At 33.5% G+C, this 25,066-nt stretch overlaps 2 protein-coding genes across 15 annotated transcripts in view; one reads left to right on the top strand and one right to left on the bottom strand.

The window, feature by feature from the left end:
- POSTN (periostin) overlaps window positions 1–22,846 on the top strand; it is a 33,766-nt gene extending 10,920 nt beyond the window's left edge. Inside the window, exons 7-23 of one of the 8 annotated variants that reach the window (XM_045796919.2) lie at window positions 431–572; window positions 1,706–1,918; window positions 2,741–2,875; window positions 4,014–4,162; window positions 5,275–5,411; window positions 6,221–6,351; window positions 6,856–6,986; window positions 7,090–7,192; window positions 7,298–7,365; window positions 8,024–8,069; window positions 11,247–11,327; window positions 14,295–14,384; window positions 15,109–15,198; window positions 15,910–15,987; window positions 16,369–16,452; window positions 20,999–21,040; window positions 22,076–22,846. In XM_045796919.2, the coding sequence (XP_045652875.1) occupies window positions 431–572; window positions 1,706–1,918; window positions 2,741–2,875; window positions 4,014–4,162; window positions 5,275–5,411; window positions 6,221–6,351; window positions 6,856–6,986; window positions 7,090–7,192; window positions 7,298–7,365; window positions 8,024–8,069; window positions 11,247–11,327; window positions 14,295–14,384; window positions 15,109–15,198; window positions 15,910–15,987; window positions 16,369–16,452; window positions 20,999–21,040; window positions 22,076–22,113 (1,758 nt within the window). In that variant the 3' untranslated portion in view covers window positions 22,114–22,846. The remainder of the gene's footprint in view (window positions 1–430; window positions 573–1,705; window positions 1,919–2,740; window positions 2,876–4,013; window positions 4,163–5,274; window positions 5,412–6,220; window positions 6,352–6,855; window positions 6,987–7,089; window positions 7,193–7,297; window positions 7,366–8,023; window positions 8,070–11,246; window positions 11,328–14,294; window positions 14,385–15,108; window positions 15,199–15,909; window positions 15,988–16,368; window positions 16,453–20,998; window positions 21,041–22,075) is intronic. The other 7 variants (XM_045796921.2, XM_045796920.2, XM_045796922.2 and 4 more) reach the window with 7 other exon arrangements.
- LOC148109375 (uncharacterized) overlaps window positions 1–25,066 on the bottom strand; it is a 540,493-nt gene that overhangs the window by 29,510 nt on the left and 485,917 nt on the right. For 5 of the 7 annotated variants that reach the window (XR_015725973.1, XR_015725974.1, XR_015725971.1 and 2 more), the window contains one exon: window positions 12,653–12,775. Coding sequence is in view for 1 of the 7 variants with exons in the window: in XM_087865176.1 (XP_087721302.1) it covers window positions 12,736–12,775 (40 nt within the window). In the remaining 6 variants the exon portion in view is untranslated. Of the gene's footprint in view, window positions 1–11,321; window positions 12,776–25,066 lie in introns of those variants that run through there. The other 2 variants (XM_087865176.1, XM_087865175.1) reach the window with 1 other exon arrangement.

Raw genomic sequence — 25,066 nt, forward strand, 5'->3', positions numbered from 1 at the left:
AAAATGCTATTTAAAAAATCTGGCAGAAATGTAACAAATATGTTTCTTGAAATGAAAAGAGTTTTATTTTACACTGAAGAAGTCATCCCATATGACATAATAATACTTGTGTGGACATGATAGGTACAGAATGGTTAGTTATGTGCCTGTAGTGTATTTACTGCATTTAGTATGTGTCCATCTCAGTTATATGTACTGCTGGATATTGCTACAGTCACACAAATATGGTCAGAATTCCCATTCTCACAAACAGGTTTGAGGAAAGTTGGAAAGATTGTGCCAAAAAATAATGTTTTAAAGATCTAACAAGAACAAACTTCTGTAATTTTCTATAGAATCAACTCCCTCATGACAGCCTAGGTTAAGTGTGTTGTAATTTTCTTTTGGATTTGCAATGTGCAAGCCTCTTAAAAGCACATTTGTGTTTCAGGCAGCTGCTATCACATCTGATATACTGGAGTCCCTTGGAAGAGACGGTCACTTCACACTCTTTGCTCCCACCAATGAGGCTTTTGAGAAACTTCCACGAGGTGTCCTAGAAAGGATAATGGGAGATAAAGTGGCTTCTGAAGGTACTAAAATGTCCTCCTCTATGAGAAGCCTCCCAGAATTCCAAGAAGAAAAGAAAATTTTAGAAAAAGTTTAAGTCATGCCAGTATTATCAGCTTTGATAAGCAAAGGCAAAGAAAAACTTTTGTTCTGAATTGGACTACAAAAATTAAAAAAAAAAAAAACAAAACACACCAAAGCCCTTGAAAGAGTCAGCAGAGTAATTAAATAATTAATAATTAATTTAAAAATAAGAACATCATAAAGATCACATTCTTTTTTACTGCTTTCAAGTATATAAGTAGCAGGCATTAAAAAGGATTTAGCCATTGTTGAAAAGAAATATTAGATCATCAAATTTTAATATCATATATGTGTTATATAATGCTTTTAATTCTAAATTTATGCTAAAAGGTATAATTAAGTTGAGAAAATTGCATGGTTCTCTTGGGCTATTACTTATTTATAAACAAAATTTGGCTTTGTTCTAGTCTCCCTTTCCATTTTCAAATAGATTTTACATTGTGAGTAGTGCATTTAATTTACTCAGTCTCTCCCAAAATACATTTAACCAATTTAAAATGAGAAATTTTGATGATACAGATATAGATATAATACGGTTGAGGAATAGATACCTTCAGGTATCTTCCAAGAAATCGTCTTTATTTTGTCTGCTCTCCAGATGTTTTCTGTAGGGGATTATTTGTCTTACCCTCCTCCTCTATTAATCTCTTTACAAATCATATGCAGTTATTCTGTTATGAGCAGCTAATGCAAGATGCTGCTTGGGTGTTTTGGAATAGGTATCTCTAATAAATACAGGAACCCTTCTCCTTGCTTTTCCATCAGAAAATACTTTCTTATGATAGTGGGAAGTTGCTCTAACACATTTTCTAAGTACTACACAAATCATTTCATGCAACTGACCTCTTCTTACTTCCTACTGAACTGAGCTATTTCTATTGTGTAGTTCTTATAGTTAATTGAAGAAGTGTTCCTAGAAAATAAACAATTTAAACACCCTCGGTCAATACTTAGGTCTTATATTGTATTTTATTTCTTAGAAATACTTAGGTCCTCAGTGAAACATGTCTTTTAAGGGTTAAGTGCAATTTCCCTTGATCTCAAAACGTGCTGCTTTTAATTTGTCTTCCAGCTCTCATGAAGTACCACCTTTTGAACACCCTCCAGTGTTCTGAAGCTATCATGGGAGGAGCAGTCTTTGAGACTCTGGAAGGAAACACCATCGAGATAGGATGTGATGGTGACAGCATAACGGTGAATGGAATCAAAATGGTGAACAAAAAAGATATCGTGACAAATAATGGTGTCATCCATTTGATTGATCAGGTCCTAATTCCTGATTCTGGTGAGCAACAGTTTCAGATTCTTCCACCTACTACTGTTTACCATTTATGACGCCTCAAGACTAAATCCATGAAAAATGAATGTGCAGTATAAGGAAAGGCATGGGAAGCACAAATACAACACAGTGAATGGAGTACTAAGTAGCCTGTGTAGTCATGGGCTCTCCACGCACAGAACTTCCGCTTTCCAGGGCTTCTAACACTTAATATTTATTTATTTATTTATTTATTTATTTATTTATTTATTTATTTATTTTTAAAAATTTTATTTATTTATTTGACAGAGAGACAGCCAGTGAGAGAGGGAACACAAGCAGGGGGAGTGGGAGAGGACGAAGCAGGCTCCCAGTGGAGGAGCCTGATGTGGGGCTCGATCCCAGATCCCTGGGATCACGCCCTGAGCCGAAGGCAGACGCTTAACGACTGCGCTACCCACGCGCCCCTAACACTTAAAATTTATAAAGGTTCTCACAGTACCACAGTTTTGCTTGAAAATGAAAGGCAAGATATAGCCAAATGGTCAGTTTTGGATAAATGAAAGAGCTATGGCACTCACAAGAGCAGAGAGAGGCAGGAGGCGAGCAACAGAGAATTAAAGACAATGAAAATAAGAAGCCGGAAAAATATTTTCTTTCTGAAATCCTTTGTGGTTATCAACCCCCCAAAAAGCAATCTGGAACTCTTACTAGGGAAGAGCAGGATATCTTATCACATTGTCATTGCAGCAAATAGCTTATAGAGAACAGCCAAAAATTGATTTACTAATAACAAAGATGATAATAACGAAGATGACATTGTTGGGATGGTGATGGTTTACTTTACAGCCAAACAAGTTATTGAGCTGGCTGGAAATCAGCAAACCACTTTCACAGACCTCGTGGCCCAATTAGGCTTGGCATCCGCTCTGCGGCCAGATGGAGAATACACTTTGCTGGCACCTGTGAATAATGCATTTTCAGGTATGTACTGGACACTGTCATGCCTACTCTACATCCCCAACCAACCCTCACACACCTTTTTTCTTCACCATGATTGTTTGCATTAAGGAATAACAAACGTTTTACGAAGTGTTAATTATTTCTTCATTGGCTACACAGCGTTAGCACCATGTTGTCTCTATCAAAATGTCCTTCATTTCCAAACATTTCATTATAATAGGTAATAGCCTACAGGGAGTGAAAGTTTGTGATAAGGAGTGGTCAGTTATTCTGACTCTAATCATATTTCCAGCACACATAAGGAATGTATTAATAGATCTTAAGAAAAATTAAACTGATTCATTTATTTAACACTGACATAATATTTAAGAATAAATAGCTTCATTTTTCATCTCAAAATTTGATATAAGGTGTCAAATTATAAATAAATAAAAGCAGACTATTTTATTATAACTTCTGTATTATGATGTAAACTATTGTTGTAAGTATTTTATCTAGTAGCTGCTCCTCAAGGATGGTGTTTAAATTAATGTAACCTGTCATTTTTTTCAGAAAAGTGATTTCACAAAACATATTTAAATTGTAAAGCAAATTTTACTAATTAAAACATAAGTACTATTTTAAAAATGTTTTTCTAAATGCTAAATTGTGATACATAAAATTATTAATAAAAATTCAAATTCCTAGAAATGCTGTTATTCCTTTTTGTAATAACTATATTCAGATGTGTTGACATTAACCCACCTTTAGGACGGTGGATGTGCTTTGAATTTCTTTTCAGAAGTAAAGATAAATTTACAAATGACTTGTCAGTAGTGTTTCATGTGACCAATGTATATCAAATTCTCAGAAAAAATCTTGGCCAATATTAGAGTTTAACTTTTGCCAATGACACCATAAAACTATGTAGCCCTTACATAGATGGAATCCATTGTTTGGACTCCATAGAATGTCACAGTCATTTGATGGAAGAGCTCAGAGTTCCTAATTGGTGCATGGAATTCATAGCCTTGAGGCTTTAGTTGACTCATATATTTTATGAGTGTAGAAGCCATAATATCCATAGTATTAGGGATTATCCATTTTCATGATTTTCTCTTACCAGGAGGAATTTTAATGCTTTCTAAATAATCCTTTTTCCTCATGAATTTATTTATAGATGATACTCTGAGCATGGATCAGCGGCTTCTTAAATTAATTCTGCAGAATCACATATTGAAAGTAAAAGTTGGCCTTAATGAGCTTTACAATGGACAAAAGCTTGAAACCATTGGAGGCAAACAGCTCAGAGTCTTTGTCTATCGTACAGTAAGTCAATACAATCAGAAAAAGATAAAATATCCACATTGGCTTAAATGTCAAATGACATGTCCTTGTCTAAAAATATTGTTACAACGAATGTTTCCAGAATTTTGTGAATGAGCTTTTAGTAATAGTAAATATTCATAGGAGGATCAGGGAACTGAGTAATGTATGAAAAGCCCATGAGGAAAGGACACAAAAAGAGCTGAGTATTAATAATTCAGATAATTTGCATTTGTTTCATTATAAATAACTTTCTGTTCTAAAGCATTACTTATTTCAATTCTAGAAATTACTACAACTCCTCTAAAATAAGCTTTTGATATATGGAGTCCTATAAGTTTACAAGGTAATTTTTTTATAGACATGTAAAGATCTCTGAAGTCTACAAAATGGTTGTAACATACATTATCTGAGGGAGTATTTCTAGAAAATATTGCTTATGAAAATTACAATTCAAGTAGTGGTGCTGTTCAATTTCTGTCCAGGGAACAGATGCATCCAGAGCTCAAAGATTTCACAAGAAGTCAAGCATTACCTGATACAACACACAGCAGCTGCTCACGATGGTTTGACAATCCCAAGGCACACATTTTACAGGATTCAGAAAATGGGCCACATATACATATATTTGTTCAAAAACAGTATAACAAAATCAATAATGTGGCATAATTGATAGAACCTTATAGTCAGGAAAATATAGTTAATACCTGTGAAGATCAAAAAAGGCACTGAAGTCAGGAAACTTTTTGGTTAAAGAGGGTCCTAAGGAGTTAAAGAGTGAAAGTTTCTTAAAGAAGGTGTGGAAGAATGGTTCAAACCTGGAGAAGAATGACGAAAAATATAGACATGGAATTCTATGGAATTTTTGTTATTTACGGATGAAACTACCTGCCTGACACATAAGGTAGCTTAACCAGTAGTAGAAAACCTGAATGAATAAGAAGTGTGAAGTCAGATTGTGCCAGACCTTAAAAACAGAAGTGAGATGCTATTTCCTCTGGTCAGAGAATCAGGAAACCTCTTAGAAGAGTCAATCCATTAGCTCAACTATGCATCTACTTCCACATAGGACATTTCAAGTAAGGAAATAGTTGTATCTTTCCCTTCTTTGCTAGGCCGTCTGCATTGAAAATTCATGCATGGTGAGAGGAAGCAAACAAGGAAGAAATGGTGCCATTCACATCTTCCGAGAGATCATCAAACCAGCAGAGAAATCCCTCCATGAAAAATTAAAACAAGATAAGCGCTTTAGGTAAGTTTATTGGTTTCACCCCCACAAAAACAAAAACAAAAACAAAATCACTGTGAGAACCATTGATATAGTTTTGTTTCCCAGTTAGTATTCCAAAAGGCACTCAATATTCAGTATTACTGAACACAGAATTTAGAATAAGAAGTCCATGCAAATGTTTTCAAAACTGAAATATGTTCTTAACACTATTTTGCTTCTTAGTGCACCATAACATGATTTGGTGAGTGAAACAATCTAATAGATTGACCTACTCCTTATAATTTTTTAATATTTAAGTTTTTAAAAAATGACAGTAAATACCAGCAAAGACTATTTTGTGGAATATTAAATGAAAAACACACACTTCTATTTTGTTATGAAGTATGACCTTGTCAAGTTTTATAAGATAAAAACTGAGTTTAGGAAATTTAAAAACCATATGTATATTTAAATAATTTCCTCATGATAAAACTTTCTTAACAGGTAAATTACATTTGAAACATGAAAATGCATGAACAGGGGGGCCTGGGTTGCAGAGTCAGTTAAGTGTCCGACTCTTAGTTTAGACTCAGGTTGTGATCTCAGGGTCGTGAGATCGAGCCCGGTGATGGGCTTCTCGCTCAGCACAGAGTCTGCTTGGGATTCTCTCTCTTCCTTTTCCTCTGACCCTCCCCCAACCCCTCAAATAGATAAATAAAACTTAAAAACAACAACAACAAAGAAAATGCATGAACAATTTCTCATGCTTTCCACCATAAATGGATTCTATTCTATTCCACGCATACCTAAACCTAAATCTAACAGAATAAACGTGTGTCTTTCCTGCTTAGCATCTTCCTCAGCCTACTGGAGGCTGCAGACTTGAAAGAGCTCCTGACACAACCTGGGGATTGGACTTTATTTGTTCCAACCAATGATGCCTTTAAGGGAATGACAAATGAAGAAAAAGAAATTCTGATTCGTGAGTAGAAGTGAATACCAGATATTTGCCCCTAGAGTTCAGGATCTCATTTCTTCCTCAAGCATTCCTGCCCAGAAGAAGTCAGCCTCCAAAATGTCCCCTCTTTAATATTCATGTCTAGCCTTTGTTTCCTTTAATTCCACTTGGAATATGTGGAGGGTCACTCTAATGTTCTTCATTAACTGCTTGCTGTCGTGGTTGTTGACCTAGATGTTCACTTATGCTATTTCTATTGAAGTCCACACAATTGGGTGACAAAGAAAGAAGTCACAATCCCAAAAATAATTTGATTTTTGTCCTCCCAGTACGTTGGCTAATATTTTGATTGAACAGACTGAAGTGACTGTTTTGACATGGCATTGGTAGCAACTTGAGAGAACAATGATATGATGAGAAACTACAGTGCGGAAAAAACAAAGACAAAGAAATATTTCTATCCTTAGTCTTTCCAGCATCAAAATATCAAAACAATATGACATGTTATAAATATATATTTTCCCCCAGGAGACAAAAATGCCCTTCAAAACATCATCCTTTATCACCTAACACCGGGAGTTTTCATTGGAAAAGGATTTGAACCTGGTGTTACTAACATCCTGAAGACCACACAAGGAAGCAAGATCTATCTGAAAGGAGTAAGTTCTCTAGAATGAATTTATGATAGCATTCATCCATTGTTCAATTACCTTAATGTTAACTTTTCATTAATTTCTCATTGACATTATCCTGTTTTGATAGGTAAATGATACACTTCTGGTGAACGAAGTGAAATCAAAAGAATCTGACATCATGACAACAAATGGTGTCATTCATGTTGTAGATAAACTCCTCTACCCAGCAGGTTGGTAATTATTGAACTCATTAGTGAATTAATCTTTTTCAATAGAAACCTAGACTTTTATTTCACACTTTCTTGCCAATACTCATTTAATATTCCTCTTCATAGACACACCTGTTGGAAATGATCAGCTGCTGGAAATACTTAATAAACTGATCAAATACATTCAAATTAAGGTACAGAACATTATTGGATTTGTTTGTACTGTGCTGAACAGATATGGCAATTTTAACATAAAAGACTAGAAATGTATACATTAATAGGTAGATGTACACTGGACTTGGATTGATCTTTGTTGATTATGTACCACTGGCCCACCTGTGAATAAATGACATAATTTCTTTATGGTTTTATTCAACAAATACCTATTAAAAGCTACTTGGGTCCAAGCAGTATATTAAGTGTAATGGGAAATATAACTGGAATCAGAGATGGAAATTTATTTAAAAACTTACAGTCCAATTGGAAAGAAAAGACATGATGATAAAAAAACTATAATCTTTCTATCATTAAATACCTTTGCTACAGAATATAAGGTAAAGTATTTACTTGTAAAAAACTGTCACTAATCAGAGTGGTTAAAGGCAAAAAAGTGTTTTGCTCCTTTGTCTTTGTAGGGTCAAAGTATCAGAAAACATATGAAACACTATTTAAAAACCTATTTAATTTTAGATTAATATTTTATAATTTTTAAGACTCTGAGTAACAAGTCCCATAGTTTTTATGCCATCTGGCCCAATAGTAGGAGATTGCAAAATGAATTAAAGTGGTGCCATCATTTTGTTAATAAAACTATTAATTTCACATTACTAAATAACAAATATTTATTTTCAGTTTGTTCGTGGTAGCACCTTCAAAGAAATCCCCATGACTGTCTACAGTAAGTACATAATGAATATTTGTCACATACCAGTGGCAAGATGTAAAAAAAAGAAAACACAATAAGTTTCTTTGTACTTGGAAGCAGAAATTATTGATAATCTGGTATTTAGAATTCCAAACAATGGCAAATTTCATCCCTCTTGAAGCAAGCTTAAGGTATGGATAAGACCTCTCAGCCAGGGCCATACTCTTCAGCTCCTATGAACCCCTTACCCATTCATCAAAAAAACAGGAATAATAAGATATGAGAATAGCAGTAAAATATAATAGCTAGCATGGAAAAGAGGCAGGGAAAAAAAGACATACAAACATACGAAGAGGAGAGACAGTTAAAAGGCCCTCCAGAGTTATCTGAAAATTCAGATGTGTGGACACAGAAATAACACTGCTGAAGGATTTGCAGCTCATTCTACCCTCAAGCCGTCCCCTAAGGACAGGGTGGGCCGTGGTGTGCCAAAGAATCCTAATGTTTATGAATTGGCAGTTCAAAAACTCTCCCCATCCAAAATTGGATGAAGAAACAAAGAATTTGCCAGGCAATAAACCTAAGGTTTCTAGATGCCAAGGTTCTTTTATCCCTGACTCTACCAGATTATCAAAATTAAACCTCTACTACTTAACAACGGTAAAGGGTATTCCATTCTCATAAATGTATCTTGTAGTATTCCTTTTTCAACGTGGCTTTTTCTTCATTTGTCTTTTTTCTTTCTTTCTCTGTAGCTTTCAAAGCAGAAATTCTTTTCATTTTGTTTTGACTCTACAATTAAACACTTAAAATGTACCAGTAGCAAAAGCATTACTTCAATTCCCACTCTTATCCTGGCTAGAAAATAATTCTGTTTTATACTCTGAGCATTCTGTTACTGAATTTAAAAAATTTGCCTTAGGATTTACACTAGATATGGAAAAAGAATGACGACAATGGAAGGAGCAAAACAAAATGTCTGCTGCTCTTACTGATTTCAATTATGTAATAATAAGATACGCAAATCCAGTATCAGGCCAGCTTAGCACTATTTTAAAGATGTAGCTGGACTAGCTATGAATCAACATGGTATAAATTCCAGTGTGGAAGTATACAATCTTGTATATATTTTAAAATAAATTAAAGAACCATTATGGGCTCTATTCATCAGAAATGTTATGTCATCTTTCTCATCAACGTTGTATATCTGCACCACTTTTCTTTACCTTTCCTACTTTACCCATGATAGGTCCACTACTTTCTATATATGCCAATGAAATATTTTGCTTACAATGAGCCAAAATGTTATAATTCCTCTATTTTCCTCTATTAAAATTGAATCCGCACTCACAGAAAAGAAGTTACATTTTATGAAATTATGCAGATCTAATAAACCTTGTCTATGTACTCAAAGAACTTGAAACAGCTCTGAGATTTACATTCCGATGCACGATGTTTAACTCCTGCCCAGACAGGCATGCCGCTATTTAGAAGTGTACTTCAAATAGAGGTAGAGAGTAATTAAACCTAAGATTACATTTTTACATTCCTTCATTGACTTGTCTCTAAAATTCTTTAATTTCCTTGTTACATATTACTGTTGTTCCCCAAATATCATACATTTTGATTGTATGGAGGGGAATGCTCTGTATTATACATTACCAAATATGTAACCTTTGAAGTAGAGCAGAACAAAATCAGTATGTAATCCTCAGTCCGGGACCTGTCAAAACTCTAATTCTTCAGGCAAGCAAGACTGAAACAAAATTACCAACCAACTAAACATGTACACTTCAAGTTCCTTAATAAAAAGTAAAGATTTAAGCTAAAAGTAATTAACTCATTTTGATAGTAGCAGCAGAGACCTCTGTGGATTTGCCTTCATGGAAAGGTTCCTCCTCTGTGGCAAGACCACTTGTGGGATCAGTAATTGGCTGCCTAGATTTGATATATTTTAGAGCTTCATAATTTAAGATTTCAAAATAAAAAATTTGATACGACAGAAAAAGTCACAATTAAGATCTCGAACCCATATGAACTTTAAAAAGTTGACATTTCAGAAGCTTGATGTGAGAATGTGACAGAAACCCAAACTGTGCTAAATCTCACCTCTATTGTGTCGACACAATCTATTGTGATTGCACGGTTAGCTCTAGTGCAGCCCCACTATCTAATGGAGCTATGTTTTAAGGCTTCTAATTAGAAATGACAAAAAGCCAGTAGCCCTGGCTGAAGGCTCCAGAGGCACATTTCCAGTTAATCTGTACCACCAAAAGCCAAACAAATAGTTTGCTATTTTAAATAAATTTTGCATATTATTGTTTTAGTTGGGTGAATGACACACATTTAAAATACAAACTTTTAAATTTTAAAGAAATGATCGTGATAGGGGGCGCCTGGGTGGCTCAGTTGGTTAAGTGTCTGCCTTCGGCTCAGGTCCTGATCTCAGGGTCCTGGGATCAAGCCCCCTGTCGGCTCCCTGCTCCAGGAGAGTCTGCTTCTTCCTCTCTCCTTGCCCCTCCCCCTGCTTGTGCTCTCTCTCTCTCTCTCACTCTCAAATAAATTAATAAAATCTTAAAAAATGATCATATATTAAAGCTGAAAATTAAAGACATTTTAGTTGATAACTTAAATACTGATCATACCATGTTTGTTGCATAGAGCTCATATTTGGCTGGCTGAAATTTATTTTTACGTTTAATTATTCTGAACTATTTTTCATATTTTCCTTTCTATATCACTGTTATCAGATGCATGAAAAAAATATCCCGTCTTTGTCTTTCAATTTTTTCTTTTGAGAAAGAATCCAACAATGCAATTTAAGATATTATGAATTGCATGAAATTAATCATGTTTATTTGTCTTCTGTTGCTATGCAGCCAATATTTTCAAGAAGTACAAAAGAAGGTAAAGAGCTTTAGTGGTGCAGTTCAAAATTACAGATTTCTAGATAGCATTCCTCACTTAGTGTGTATATATTTCACTGGAACAAACCCAAGTCACTGGAATTCAGAGTACACCATCTGGACATGAGAAGATAAATAGATAACGTTCCATGAATATTTCCTGTATCTGACTGCCTGAACACATTACCACAACTTATACCTCAGTACACAACAAAGATTAAAAAAAAAAAAAAAAAAAGAGGACAATTTTGTTCAGGTTGTTTTTATGTAAACATCATTTATGTTCCACTTTCTATACTTTCAGCAACTAAAATTATAACCAAAGTTGTGGAACCAAAAATTAAAGTGATTGAAGGCAGTCTTCAGCCTATTATCAAAACGGAAGGTAAAAATCAATGTTATACATGGTTCCTTTTATTGTGAAAAAAAAAATCCAAATAATAGACTGATTTCTATGAATGTATCTACATTCTTTTTGAAACTAACATGCTAAATATTTCTATATCAATGGCATGCTCATGTAATTGCAGAATGCAGAATGTAAATTATTTAGCAGAGTAGATGGTGCATTCCTAATACTTTCAGTACATTTGCTTGTACTTGATTTCATTTGAACCTAATTGGCCATTGCATTCGCACTAGTACCCAGATAAATAAGTAAACAAACGAACAAACAAATAAATAAATCTCGAGCTTTTTTTACTGCAGTTAGACTCCCTCATAGTATTTTTTGGTAGGTTTATCTCCAATCTCCCCACATGGTATCTTATTATAAGAAGCTCTTCCAAAAAGTACAGGCATTTTTCATTCAAGGACCTAAGAGGGCCCTGAAGCTATACATTGTTGAAAGCTTTTAAAATTATAACCACATGTGACATATTTTTAAATTAGAACACCAGAAACAGAAGAGGGAATAAGTAGCTGGTGCAGTGAGGCAAACCTTAGAATTCTTAATTGCAGTCCTGAACTTCTCCCCTTACTGTCTGTCTATTTTAGCCAATTCCACCCAACATCTTTAATGCCACCTTCGTTTCATGTATTTTAATTATTACCAAGGGTCAGACCTTAAGAATGATTTGTTTTTATGTCCAAGCATCTTAATGGGGTGACTTGCCAAAGAGAAAAGTCTAAGTTTTCTTCTTTATTCTGTAAGAAGGTTACCAACGGTCTTCCAAAAAAGGAAAAAATCATGTTTTCAGTTGAATCTCAAAAAAACTCTTAATTTAATTTTCTTTGTTTTTGATATTTCTTCTCATTCTCTTAACTGAGATGGCAATTTCTTGAATATTTTTGTCTATTCCTTTAAAGGCAAGCTATGATTTACATCTAGATATTGGAACTATGTATGCAAAAGTTTATTTCCTAGCTGATTAGTTATCTATATTTTTATTTCTTCTTGAGACCTAAAATCGACGTAGTCTTTGAAATTTCTGCTTGTTAAAAAAATACGTATGGTCATTTGATTGTTTTTATATTTTGATGAGAATTTCGTGTCTTAAGAAATTAAATCATAGAAATTTTTTGTTGACAAAATGCTTCTTGATCATTTTAACAAAAAATGATCAAATGATCCTTGGTACTACACTCGATTTTAACATTTTTGTACTGTTTTTAAAATTAGATCCCCTAAAACTTTGTATGATCATTTGTACACAGCTTCTATAATCAAAATCATTCACATGTGCTGTTCTTATTTTCAAAGATTCCTACCTTTTCTTTCAAGCTTCTTCATTCAACCCATTTATCTTCCCAATCTTTGTCAGTGGGAATCTACTGTATTAATCTTTCTTCAATTAGGAACACAGTGAAGCATCAACTTTACCTGGATTCTTCCTATAAAGGGAACAAGGATGAGAAATGGGGTCATGTCACCTATGTGTTAAAAACTCTTCAGTTCAGAAATTCAGAAATTTTACTTCTGTATAACATACTGAAGGAAACAAATAATTATTGTGGCAGCCATTTACAATTGTCAAGCTCTAAGATCACTACTGGTGTTTCCTTCTCATTGAACATTTGCAGGTTCACTGATGGATTCTTGAATTCCTTCTAAATGTATTAGGCTCCAAAACACAATTTTAAGATGTTTCTTATAAAAGGTACTTAACCAAATTATAGAATTAAGAAAAAATCAACCGAAATTCATTTCAACAAATATTTACTGAGCATCTTATTATTGTGCTGGGGACTCTTCTAGGTGCAGGGAGTAAATATGAAAAAAAGATTTGATAAAAATCCCTGCCTTCATAGAGCATAATGATAGAGGGTGTTTCTGCAATTTCAGTTTAGGCTCTTCCAAAGAAATACCAGTTTGGATATTTTATTAACTCATTTCTTGTTCTTAAACTCCTTAAGTGTATTTTCCTTTTGAAATTTCTAGACTTAAAAACCTGGGCTTGCATTTGATACTCAATATCCCTTGACCCAGTAAATCAAATATTATGGTATGAAGCACTCCTTATTTGAAAGAATAATTGTTTTCACTATTTTATAGTAGTTTTAGACTAATTCTGGGTAATGGTGTACATTAACAATTTCTGGGTAAGCAAATAAATCCTCTCAAAGATCAAATATAGTGATATTCAACTGTTGAAGGGTGTTACAGTATGAGTTAAATGTACTGAACTTTACTTTTCTTCTCTATGAAATAGTCTTAGTTAACTAATGTAGTAATCAGCTTTCTAACATTCAAAATGATTTTCTCTGGGAGTGAAATCATTTTGTAAGTCAAATGCAACACTTATTTAACTCTTGCATTTGAAGGACTATTTAATTATTAATTAGTAAATTTTTGCATCATTTTCACATATAAGGTAAGTACTCAAATCCATTTTCCCATAAAACCTGAAATTCAGTGTCTTAAATATAGGCATAAAGTTGAGATTTTTTAATGTTCAGTCTTATGCCCATCTGATAAAAAGTATACAATACTGAGTAATTAAAAATTAAATTTAATTTAATAAGGAAAGAGTAATCAATGATACTAGTATAGTAAAAGTAAGATCTACACTAGTTATCATTAGAGCAACTCAATTTCATACATACTATATGATTCACAAAGCACGTAATACCTTGTGTGATCCTACTTTACGACTACAAATAAATGGATGGACTTATGCTAAATGCTAAAACAGATGAAAGTAATTTTAGCAGCACACCAATAGACTGAATCATTTGTTCTCATAAATACTGCCTAATTTGAAGACAATGGGAAATGTTTAAAACCAATTTCATAAAGCCTGAAACCACTCTGATGTTTGAATAACACCAAATGTTGAAATAAATTTCCTGTTCTGCTAAAGTTAAAGAACTGCTTTAACATGATAATTTGTCTCCTAAAACAATGCCTCAGGACCCACAATAACAAAGGTCAAAATTGAAGGTGAACCTGAGTTCAGACTGATTAAAGAAGGTGAAACAGTAACTGAAGTGATCCATGGAGGTGCGTTATATGTATTTCCTAAAGCCTAGTTAGGATCACTGTGATTATTTTGAAACAGTTGGTTAAATATATTGGACATCTGATATTTTCTCTTGGCTTTTGTTTTATATAAATTGTGGGAATATTCATCTCACGGGCTCTTCCTGTTAGGTGTTTTTTTAAATTTTTTAATTTTTAATTTTTTTCCAATCATATAAAATGCAAATTACCTTTAATGAAGTTAAAGTAATTTAGCTACTTGGAATTAATTTGCCCATTAAGTCACCAGATCCAACAAAACCATCATGGCTGTGCAAACGCCAGTGATGATTATGATGTCAATACAAAGTTATCTATTGGACTTAGAAGGAAAAATGGTCATTGTGTTAAGACTGACTAATAAATCACTGTTGAGACTGATGATAGGGCTCCCACTCTAATGATGCAGAATTCCCTGGGTTGTCACCAAAGACTCTAAATACTCATTCCACAGTTAGAAAACAAGTGTGACAGTAGGACATGGAGAGTTAACTTGCCAGCTGGCTCTCTCCTTCACCCAAGATTCAGGACATAACTCTACCATTTAGACATTTGTTGATCTGAATCTATTTGAGATATGTCCCCAGAACGATTATGATTGAATTCTAAGTGGTATTGCTTTGAGAAATATACTTAATCATTAAAATGTCTAGCTTATGTATCCATAAGGGGATACATCAAATGCGTTTTTCTTCCCTTATTTTAGAGCCAATTATTAAAAAATACACTAAAATCATTGATGGAGTGCCTGTGGAAATAACTGAAAAAGAGACAAGGGAAGAACGAATCATTACAGGTAATCTTTGATTCCATACATGGAACAATGCCTGAATTATAAAGGTAAAACCATATTAAATCTTAAAATCTCTCTCTCTATAAGAATCATGAGAGAAACTAAGTCATTTTCATGGTGATTACTGAAGTTATTTCTTTTTGGCAGAAATAATATTATTCTAAATATATAATCCACGTTTTTCTCTGAATTGGAATTTGTGGACAAATCTATAAGCATGTGTTTTTATTATGCAGATTCATACATATTATATAATATTTTCACTTTGCTACTTATGAGTTAATAAATTCTAGAAGAAAAACCATTCCGTCCTTTGATTTTCTATTTAGCTTAAGGTTTACACATTTACATACCAGAATATACGCAAGTTTGTATAAGACAACTGACATTTAATTTTAGTAAACCACTGTGTTAGTCTCCCACTAATGAATTAGCCTAAAATTCTGAATTCAGCTATTTTACAAGTATTTGTTTAAGTGAGCAGTCAGCAACTATGGTCTGTGCCACCTATGTATGTAAAGTTCTATCAGAACCCAGTGTGACCATCACTTCATATAATGTCTATAACTGTTTCTACCCTACAGTGACTATTTGAATAGCTTCAACACAAGTCATATGGCTAGAAAGTCTAAAATACTTACTCTCTGGCCCTTCAGAGTGGAAGTTTGTCTACCGCTATTTTAGACCTGTTTTAAAAATTGTCTTTCTTTTCAGGTCCTGAAATAAAATATACTAGGATTTCTACTGGTGGTGGAGAAACAGAAGAAACTCTGAAGAAATTGTTGCAAGAAGGTCAGCATGTCTAGAAAAATAAGAATGTGACTTTACCTAAGCTGTTTCAAAGTCTTCAAAGTAATCTTTGAGGCTTTTTACATATTTTCTACTGTATCTCATTCCTTTGTTCAAATTCCATGCCAACATATGAAAAAATGTCCAAAGATAGAGAATGAAACTCAAATGACAGTCATGTTGATTGTTTTGTTATGTATTTGTTATATATTATTCAATAGCTTTATAAGAAATTTGGCTCATCAAAAATAGCACTAAAACTGGAGGAAAAATCAAGTGTTGGTCTGGACTTCATTGTTAGTCAGATGTCATTATGTATCACATCAAGTGTCCTGTGTTTTTATTGCATAAACCAATTTCTGCTATAAACATGTATCCTCTCAGAGGTCACCAAGGTCACCAAATTCATTGAAGGTGGTGATGGTCATTTATTTGAAGATGAAGAAATTAAAAGACTGCTTCAGGGAGGTTAGTAAAAGGGAAACAACTAACCCGCTTACCAGGCTCTGGAGACTGAGTTCTTCAACTTTTTAAAGACTGAGCGTTCAAGTTTTTCTTTTTTTAAGGTTGACAGAGACAACATGGTGTGTTGTCTTAAGAGATTGATTTGTTCAATAATAATCATGAAGAAATGATTACTAGTTTAAACAGTCTTTAAAAAGTTCTATGGTATAAAACTTGGGGAGCAATGAATATTTTTTTTCTTTGATACAGATAATTGTAAGGATGTTTTAAGTATCTGACAGGAGAATACGTTTTTAAATTGGTAGCTGTTTAAAGAAGACCAAATTGACATACTTTTTATATTTAAAAAAATGTATTCACTGCCCCCAAAACAATAATAAAAGGCATGTTTATGGATTTTTTAAGTGCATAGATCTAGCAAAAAAAAAAAAAAAACAACAAACAGTGCATTTAGTGATTTTCTTTTCCGAACTACATTCTTGAGAATGGATATCTGTTTCTTCTAACAGTTTGTGTGATAATCTATACCTGGAGATGTAAATTATTTTGCATATGAAATTAATCTTTAAAGTATGGAATGTTCTCTGTCTCTGGCATTAAAAGAACCTACTTTTAAAAGCAAAGGAGAAAAAAAAAAGAATTCAAAATCTTACACAAACTCTAAAGGATAATTATTTGAAGAAACAGTAAATGCTAATAAGATATAATGTGGGTAATTGGCATTTGAATAAATGAACTTTTAGTTCATTTTACTACCAACAAAGTATTTAGATGACAAATTGCTTTAGAGAAACAAATATTTAAATTATTCAGAAAAGTCAAATATGCCTCCTGAAATATACTATGAATTGAGAAACACAACTGCAGTTTGGTAGTCATCCCAAATTTCATCCAAGATGGCTTTTCTGCTTTAATTGTATCCCTATGTTCAAAAAGATATAAATTCTCTTGGAACCATATATATTATAGGCAATTGTTTCTTTATTCTTTTTTTAACCCAAGTGAAATCTCTTTATATAGCGTTGAGACTATTCAGCGATAGTAAAAATAAATAATTTTTATTGAACCAATGATTGAATTTCCCCTCAATAGAAAAATATGTGTCTGAAAAATACAAGATTTCCTTTCAGACTGCAGGGAGTGTGTGACACAGCCAAACCCATAAAAGAATCAAGGTTTTCTGTATGATTTAATACAGAATTCACTCATCTACCCACAAACGTTTAACTGTCTGCTAGGAAAACAGGGATTTGTGGGAAGAGGTGAAGATATTATGAAGATTAAATTGAATTCTTTTTTTTTTTAAGTCCTTACCATAGTAAGCAGCTTTGTAGAATGGCAGTGCTTTCTAGAGAATGAATCATTTAGTAGCTGTACCTATATATACATTGCTTTACTTTTATTTAGGCTTAAACTTCAGGTAAGTATGTTTTCTTCTCCTTTAATAAGCCCCACTTAACAAGTTGATTATAAACAATGAGCTAAGTACATAACAATAACTTCAGGCAAAAGAAAATATCTGCTATAAGAATACGATATTCTAATTTTAGTTAATGAAATCTTTAACTCCTGTTTCTTTTATCCCAGGGGACTGGTTCCTTTAGTTCTCAATATTTGGTTTCTCTACATATCTATAAAGCATTAATGTCCACAATTCACATCATAATTTTTTATCAAAACATTTCTAAGGTTTTTTTTTTCACATAATACAGACAATATAAGCAGTGTAGTTATTAGTATCTGAACACTAATTGGACATGGTAGGTTTTCTTTCTAGCCCTGTAAAATCAGTGGGTTATCACTGAGTTACAAGTGTCTAGATCCTGACATACGTATTTACAAAGAAGTTGCTGTGAATAAAGATTACATCATACAAGACTGGCCTTTGTTCTTTCAGAATATAGATAATTGATCCTTATCCCAACTATAGTCTTCATCTCAAAGTTTGGAGTTTTCAACCTAGACTGTTCATAGTGGTACACAGAGTACATTTTGATGAATTGAGTGTATTCCTCAATTATTTTAGTCATGACTAGTAACGTGGCTAAGTGGTCCTTTTGGTACCGATATTGTGATTCGTCACTGAAGTACTGCAGAGCCCTTAACTCAAAAAATCTTCCCATGAAATGTGTAGAATTTCACACTTATCTTAGGCAAAGCTACATTTACTGAAACTACTAAAGTAATTAAGGGAGAATATCAACTTATAGAGAAAGGAACAAAAAAGATGTTATTTTGGATGGTTTTGACAAATCTGCCAATACAACATGTAAAGCCTGTGTAGAGAATAGGGATCAGCCTGTAGATCTGGCTTTTGATCTGGGCTCCAACTCAAACTACTTAAGTAAATTGATTCTTTTCTGCTTTGGTTTCTTCATCTGAAAATGAGGATGGTAATGTTACCTACATCTTAATGAGTTCATGTATGAAAAGCACCTGGAATAATGCTTGGCAAATACAAGCTCCAGGTAATGTCAACTATCATTAGTATCATGGCCAATTATACTTACATAATAAACTTACATAATATAAACTCAAGAAAGTAATATTTTATACCTAATTTAAATTTCTGAGAGGCACAGCCATATAAATATGCAAAAGTCATAAATAATTGGGCTGGAGCACTTTGCATGTTTCATGAAACGTGGTAGAGAGTGGCATTTGTGTGGGATCATTCATATGATTGGTTTATCTTCCCACATTTTGCTTCTCCAAGCATGACTTGATACGACTCTTATTCATTTTGAGGTAGCAGAGAGCCACTGGGAACAAATCTGATTTTCTGCACTTTATTCAGGCTTTCTTCTAAAGATTTTTTTTGCCACAATTAATACTTCTTATTTTACTAGTACCATAGCAAAATAGTAATAAGTTAACAAATTACTTAACTGGATGTTCATTAAGTGGATGCTGTCAAGTGTATGAAAGAAAATCTGAGTATAAGTGCTTTTTTAGAAATGTAATGCTGTAATACTTCTGTGACCTTGTTTTAAATTATACAATAACTGTTACTTGGAGTTTAATAAGTCCACTATAGGGGCACCTGGGTGGTTCAGCCAGTTAAACGTCTGCCTTCAGCTCAGGTCATGATCCTGGAATCCTGGGATTGAGCCCTGGCATCAGCATCTGGCTCCCTGCTCAGCAGGGAGTCTGCTTCTCCCTCTACCTCTGCCCCTCCCCCTTCTCCTTCTCTCTCTCTCCCTTTCAAATAAATAAATAAAATCTTTAAGAAATTAAAAAATAAGTCCATTATAAACAATGGTCTTAGTCACTGATTAAAGACTGGATCCATCTTTTCTTGACTATATTTTATAAGCCATTATTTTGTTACCAAATAAACCTGAAGTTAATGAAAATATATCAATTGGAGCATATTCCATAATAATACTGTCTCAAACTTTCCTCTATTATCCAATCTAATGAGGTTTTCTACAGTTCTGTATTATAGTATTAGCATGATATTATAAATGGTTATACATCTTACATTTTGTGGGAAAAAAACATATTGGAAATGTGCCACATAGAAACAAACTTATTCAAACACTTTAAAAATGTTTCTTGGTGACATACAGCCAACATTACTGTTGGTGGTAGTTTCTTGCATTACTGTTTAACGGGATTTCACAGAATTGAAAACATATATATATAATAGAAAAATTTTGACCTGATTATTGGGTATAGATAATATATAAAAGCAAGAAGTCAAAATTTAGAGAAAAAAACATTTTTAAAGGTAAGCAGAAAAATGAAGTCACTGTAGGAACCACATTTTCTCTTTGATCTTAAGCATCGGATAGCAGAGTGAAAATATGAATTAGGTCTTGCTGATGAGTTAAAGAAAAACAAGGACTTGGGAAATAGTTTGCAACTATAAAACAAAAAACTGCATAGTTATGAAACACTTGAAATTCTTAAATATGAAAGCTTTTATTATTTTTAACTAGTATTTATACTAGTTTATATATACTAGTTTATACCATTTATAAATGGTCTTGTAGGATTAGAGATAAATTTGGGAGTATGTTGGCTCACATTTCCTGAATTGCTTAATATTATATTTCTAGAGTTATTAGGCCAATGCTATTTGTTGTCTTCATGTTTGATAAGGTAATCATGAATTAATTTACAAGGAGAATTTTACAGAGGCAGAAGTCTGATACATCACAAATAGGAATGACTGGAGAAATGACTGGATATCTCTGAAATAAAAGTTCTGCTTAACTTTATATGTTAAACATCCCTTTATCATAAAGCAATGCTTTTCATAGAAGAGGTGAAAAAGTCATGTAAGTCACTTACTCTACAAAAAAATAACACATTATACGGGCTCCAAATGCCATCATGAAACAATGTTTTGGAAATAGCAAGTATTATAATATGTGGAAAACAAATGTCTGTGGCCAATGAAAAAGTCTCACTGTTCCAAAAGAAAATCTACATGTTTAAGTGATGCTTACTTTAAAACTTTATACTTTTCTTTACTTATGGTCTCCTGTATGATGTTAACCATGATTTCAAAGTGTTTCTAACTACAGCTATTTAATTTTAGACACACCCGTGAGGAAGATACAAGCCAACAAAAGAGTTCAAGGTAAATGTGTTGATAGTAATGTGCATATGGGACACATGTTTTGTTATGTTAAGAGAAGCCAAAGGGTAGGGTTTTAATATATTTTATTGGACTTTGTTGTCTTTTAGGGAGAAAAGTCAGTAAATTTGAGGCAAAGTATTTTGATGATAAAAATCAGAAAATAAATTATTCATGCTCTGCTCTATTAGTAAAATCTAGGGATAACAAATGTTAAAGGAAAGGCAATTATACTCACGTGAACTGCTAGATTTTTTGAAGCACTGGGGTAGACTTAAGTAGAGTTGAGTTGAAAAGAAATCTGTGAATATGACCCAAGCAAAAGTTGGTTGCTACCTGAACTCTCTAAAAATGTTATTATTTGAGATCAGGCTATGGTTTGAAACATAAGTAAATTAAAAACTCTACACATATAGAAAGGTATTCATATAACTTTGTACAAAATTTTGATATAATGTGTAGATTATACACATATATGTATCACCCATGCACTATAATATTTTTCATAACTATACTTAACATGCTTTTTCTAAACTTTCACTTAGGTTACCTTGCATTCTGATACATTAAATAATCAAAGACTTTCCATGTAGAACTTAGAATAAATTACAAGTCTGAAATTTCTAAAATAATTACATATTTATAGTCAAAAGAAATTGCAGGGCTTAAAATGCATTATAGGTATATCTGATTTTAAGCCAATCCAACACAGACATTTGAAATTAAAAATCAATTGCATGAATCATTTCTAACTGAAGGTTTTATCAGGGATTTCTTCTAAACATCCTAATCCAACCAAATTTTTAAAGAACTAAAATCCTCAAATTTTAAATTGCTATTTTCATATACTTTCAATCAAAAGATAACCTTGATTTCATCATCATAAACAGAGGATATGACTGAGAAAACATAATCTTATGTTTATTATGATAAGAAATAATGGTCTTTATAGATATAGTCATGCACAGAACATCACATTGTTAAATCCTAAAGTTTCATCACATTTACAATCTATGCATTCTCCCTTCTTCCTATCAGGGTCTAGAAGACGATCAAGAGAAGGTCGTTCTCAGTGAAAATCCAGCAACCAGACAGCAAAGTTTATACAACCCTAAATGAATAACCTGATCTTAAAGGAAAATTATGAGGGCCACATTGACTTCAGGAAATGAACCACCAGCACAAAAAAGCAATCATTGAACACTTCTGAATACAAATTTCATCTTTTTTTTCTCTGAATGAAATTGTGGGATTAGTCTCCTGTGGGATAGGAACTGAAGGAAATCGAACACCTTACATACAGGTTTTTACATCTTGACATGAAAAATTCTGGCTAACTTTGGGATCCATCAAAGAAAATTCTTGTCAACGGATTTATTACAATTTAAATCTCACATTCCATTGAGAAGATTGAGCCTTGAATCTAAGAGATAGATAAAACGAATGCAAGCAGGTACCTCTCCATGGGAAGCTAAGTTATAAAAATGGGTGCTCACTATTAAAAAATAACAAAACTTCTACTTCAAAAAGCTTTGCACATTTCTAATACGATGTGGGTTTACCAGTAAATTATGTTATTTCTACAACTAATTTTGTACTCTTGAAATGTTTGTCATATGCTTTTTGCAATACATATTGTTATCTCAAACATTTCAATAAAACATTTTTCTTTCAGTTATAAACAGAATTACTTTAAATTGGGTAGTTCAGAAAACTCAAGGTTTAAATTAATAAGTGGTTTGGACTTGGGAACAGGACTTTATACCTCTTTTTTTTATAACAAATACTCATTAAAGGAAATTGAATAAATTTAGTGTTTCTTGAATTTTTAAAACTATTGTGTTATATAAAGAATCATTACACACCGAAGCAATCATTAAGCCTCAACTGAGTACCTATTATAACCCCAGGACCGTGCAAGGTTGTGAGGATCCAAAACATGAATCAGACAGTTACTGTCCTCAAAGCGTAAAGAGACAAATCACCAATAATTCACAATTCACCATGAGCTATCGTAGAAGAATAAACAGTACTACACAAACACCAAGACATCAATCAATTTTTTCCTAGGCTTTTGCTAGATACAGGAAAAGCCACAGCGGTGCCCTTAACTAAGAGTGAAGTGATGTGAGAGTCCATTGCATGGCAAAAGAGGGGAGGAAAATTTTTGTTTGCAGAGAATGGTAAAGAGATCAGTTGATCCAGTCAGATCTCAACAAGTATCATCCTCACTTGGTCTAATTGAAATGAAAGCAATCAGGGAGCAAAATCCGTACTGATGAGAAACTGAGAGGTAATAAAATTGTACCATGCTTATAAAACTGAGGAACACCAAACTGAAGATACCAGTCTGGATCAGAGATGTCCAGCTTGGATTAGAGACCTGGGACAAAGGTATCACTAAAGGATCTGGAAATTTTTTTGACTAGGTGAAAGCATGGGGTCGTTGAGATGCAATTGGGATGAAGAAGTAAAATAGAAAATTCTGGCAGTGACTCTTACTGAGGAAGTACTGAATAGCCTTGCTTTCCAGAATGCTTTCTGGTCTGGGACAGTGGTGAGATTTATGTAAAGCATTTAAAGCCCTTGCCGGGAAGCAAAATGCCCCAGCAGCTCCGTACTCATCTAGAGAATTTGGAACTTCAATCTCAACTGGACGGAGTGTGGCCACGATCACCCCAAAGTGATTCAGAGGGGGTGGTCATAGAAGGTGGTACAAGTAGAATATACTAAACCATCATCAACAAAGATGAGTATTCCAGACAGCATGTTGTTCATGATCGTCCAGAAGATCCCAAGATAATTACATAGAACAAATAGTAGGTCGGCTTATTCATTTAGCCCTCTTCGGGGTTTTCATTTGATGATGAGCCAGGTGTTCCAGAGGTGGACTTTGAATATGGTAATCCGTGACAATAGGAATGAGGTTAAAGTCTTTTTAAAGACTGCTAATTTTAATGCCCTACTTTTTTTTTTTTTTAAAGATTTTTTTTATTTATGTGACAGAGAGACAGCCAGCGAGAGAGGGAACACAGCAGGGGAGTGGGAGAGGAAGAAGCAGGCTCCCAGCGGAGGAGCCCGATGTGGGACTCGATGCCGGAACGCCGGGATCACGCCCTGAGCCGAAGGCAGACGCTTAACAACTGCGCTACCCAGGCGCCCCCCTACTTTTTTTTTTTTTAACTCAAACCAAAGGAGAAAAAATAAATTGGTTTTGGTTAGTACACACACAAAAATCTAGCATAACTCTGTGGTGAAGGACAGAGTCTTTCAAATGACACGTATGTAAATATATTTAAAGATCAAATTTAAAGAATTATTAATAAAATATAAAGACAATACAAATAAAAAACAAGATTTAAAACATATGAAAATAAAAAATAATTTTAAACCCCCAAATAAGAATTTTAAAGTAGATAAATAAATAAATAAATAATATAAATAAATCCTATTCAAACACATTCTATAAATTGAAGAGGCAGAGCAGTATGCATTTTTACATGCAATATTTAATCCTTTAAAAATTCTGAAGTTTTATCATCTCCAGTTTTATATGAAAAAATGAGGCTCAATTAGTTTACATAAATTTTTTTGCCTTGTAATCTTAAAACAGGCCATCAATCAACTTACCACATGTTCATTACTCAACAAGTACAAACTTGGGTATAGCAAACATGTTTGTTTTCACAATTGTGCTGACTCTGTACTACCTGATTTCAGCTCTTTCTAATCGTCCTCTGAATAAACAGCATATAGGTTTCAGCACACTGAAGTTAAGACTGCAGTTTCAAATAAGCCTTCTGAAGTCTTCAAGAAACCACTGATCTACTTTCCGTCACTCTAAATAATGGCATTTTCTAGACTTTTTTTTTTTTAAGATTTTATTTATTTATTTGACAGAGAGAGAGACAGCCAGCGAGAGAGGGAACACAAGCAGGGGGAGTGGGAGAGGAGGAAGCAGGCTCATAGCGGAGGAGCCTGATGTGGGGCTCGATCCCATAACGCCAGGATCACGCCCTGAGCCGAAGG

This window comes from Ursus americanus, chromosome 10, assembly GCF_024610735.1.
Source record: "Ursus americanus isolate L20-20 chromosome 10, mUrsAme1.1.p, whole genome shotgun sequence".
Classification (NCBI taxonomy): domain Eukaryota; kingdom Metazoa; phylum Chordata; class Mammalia; order Carnivora; family Ursidae; genus Ursus; species Ursus americanus.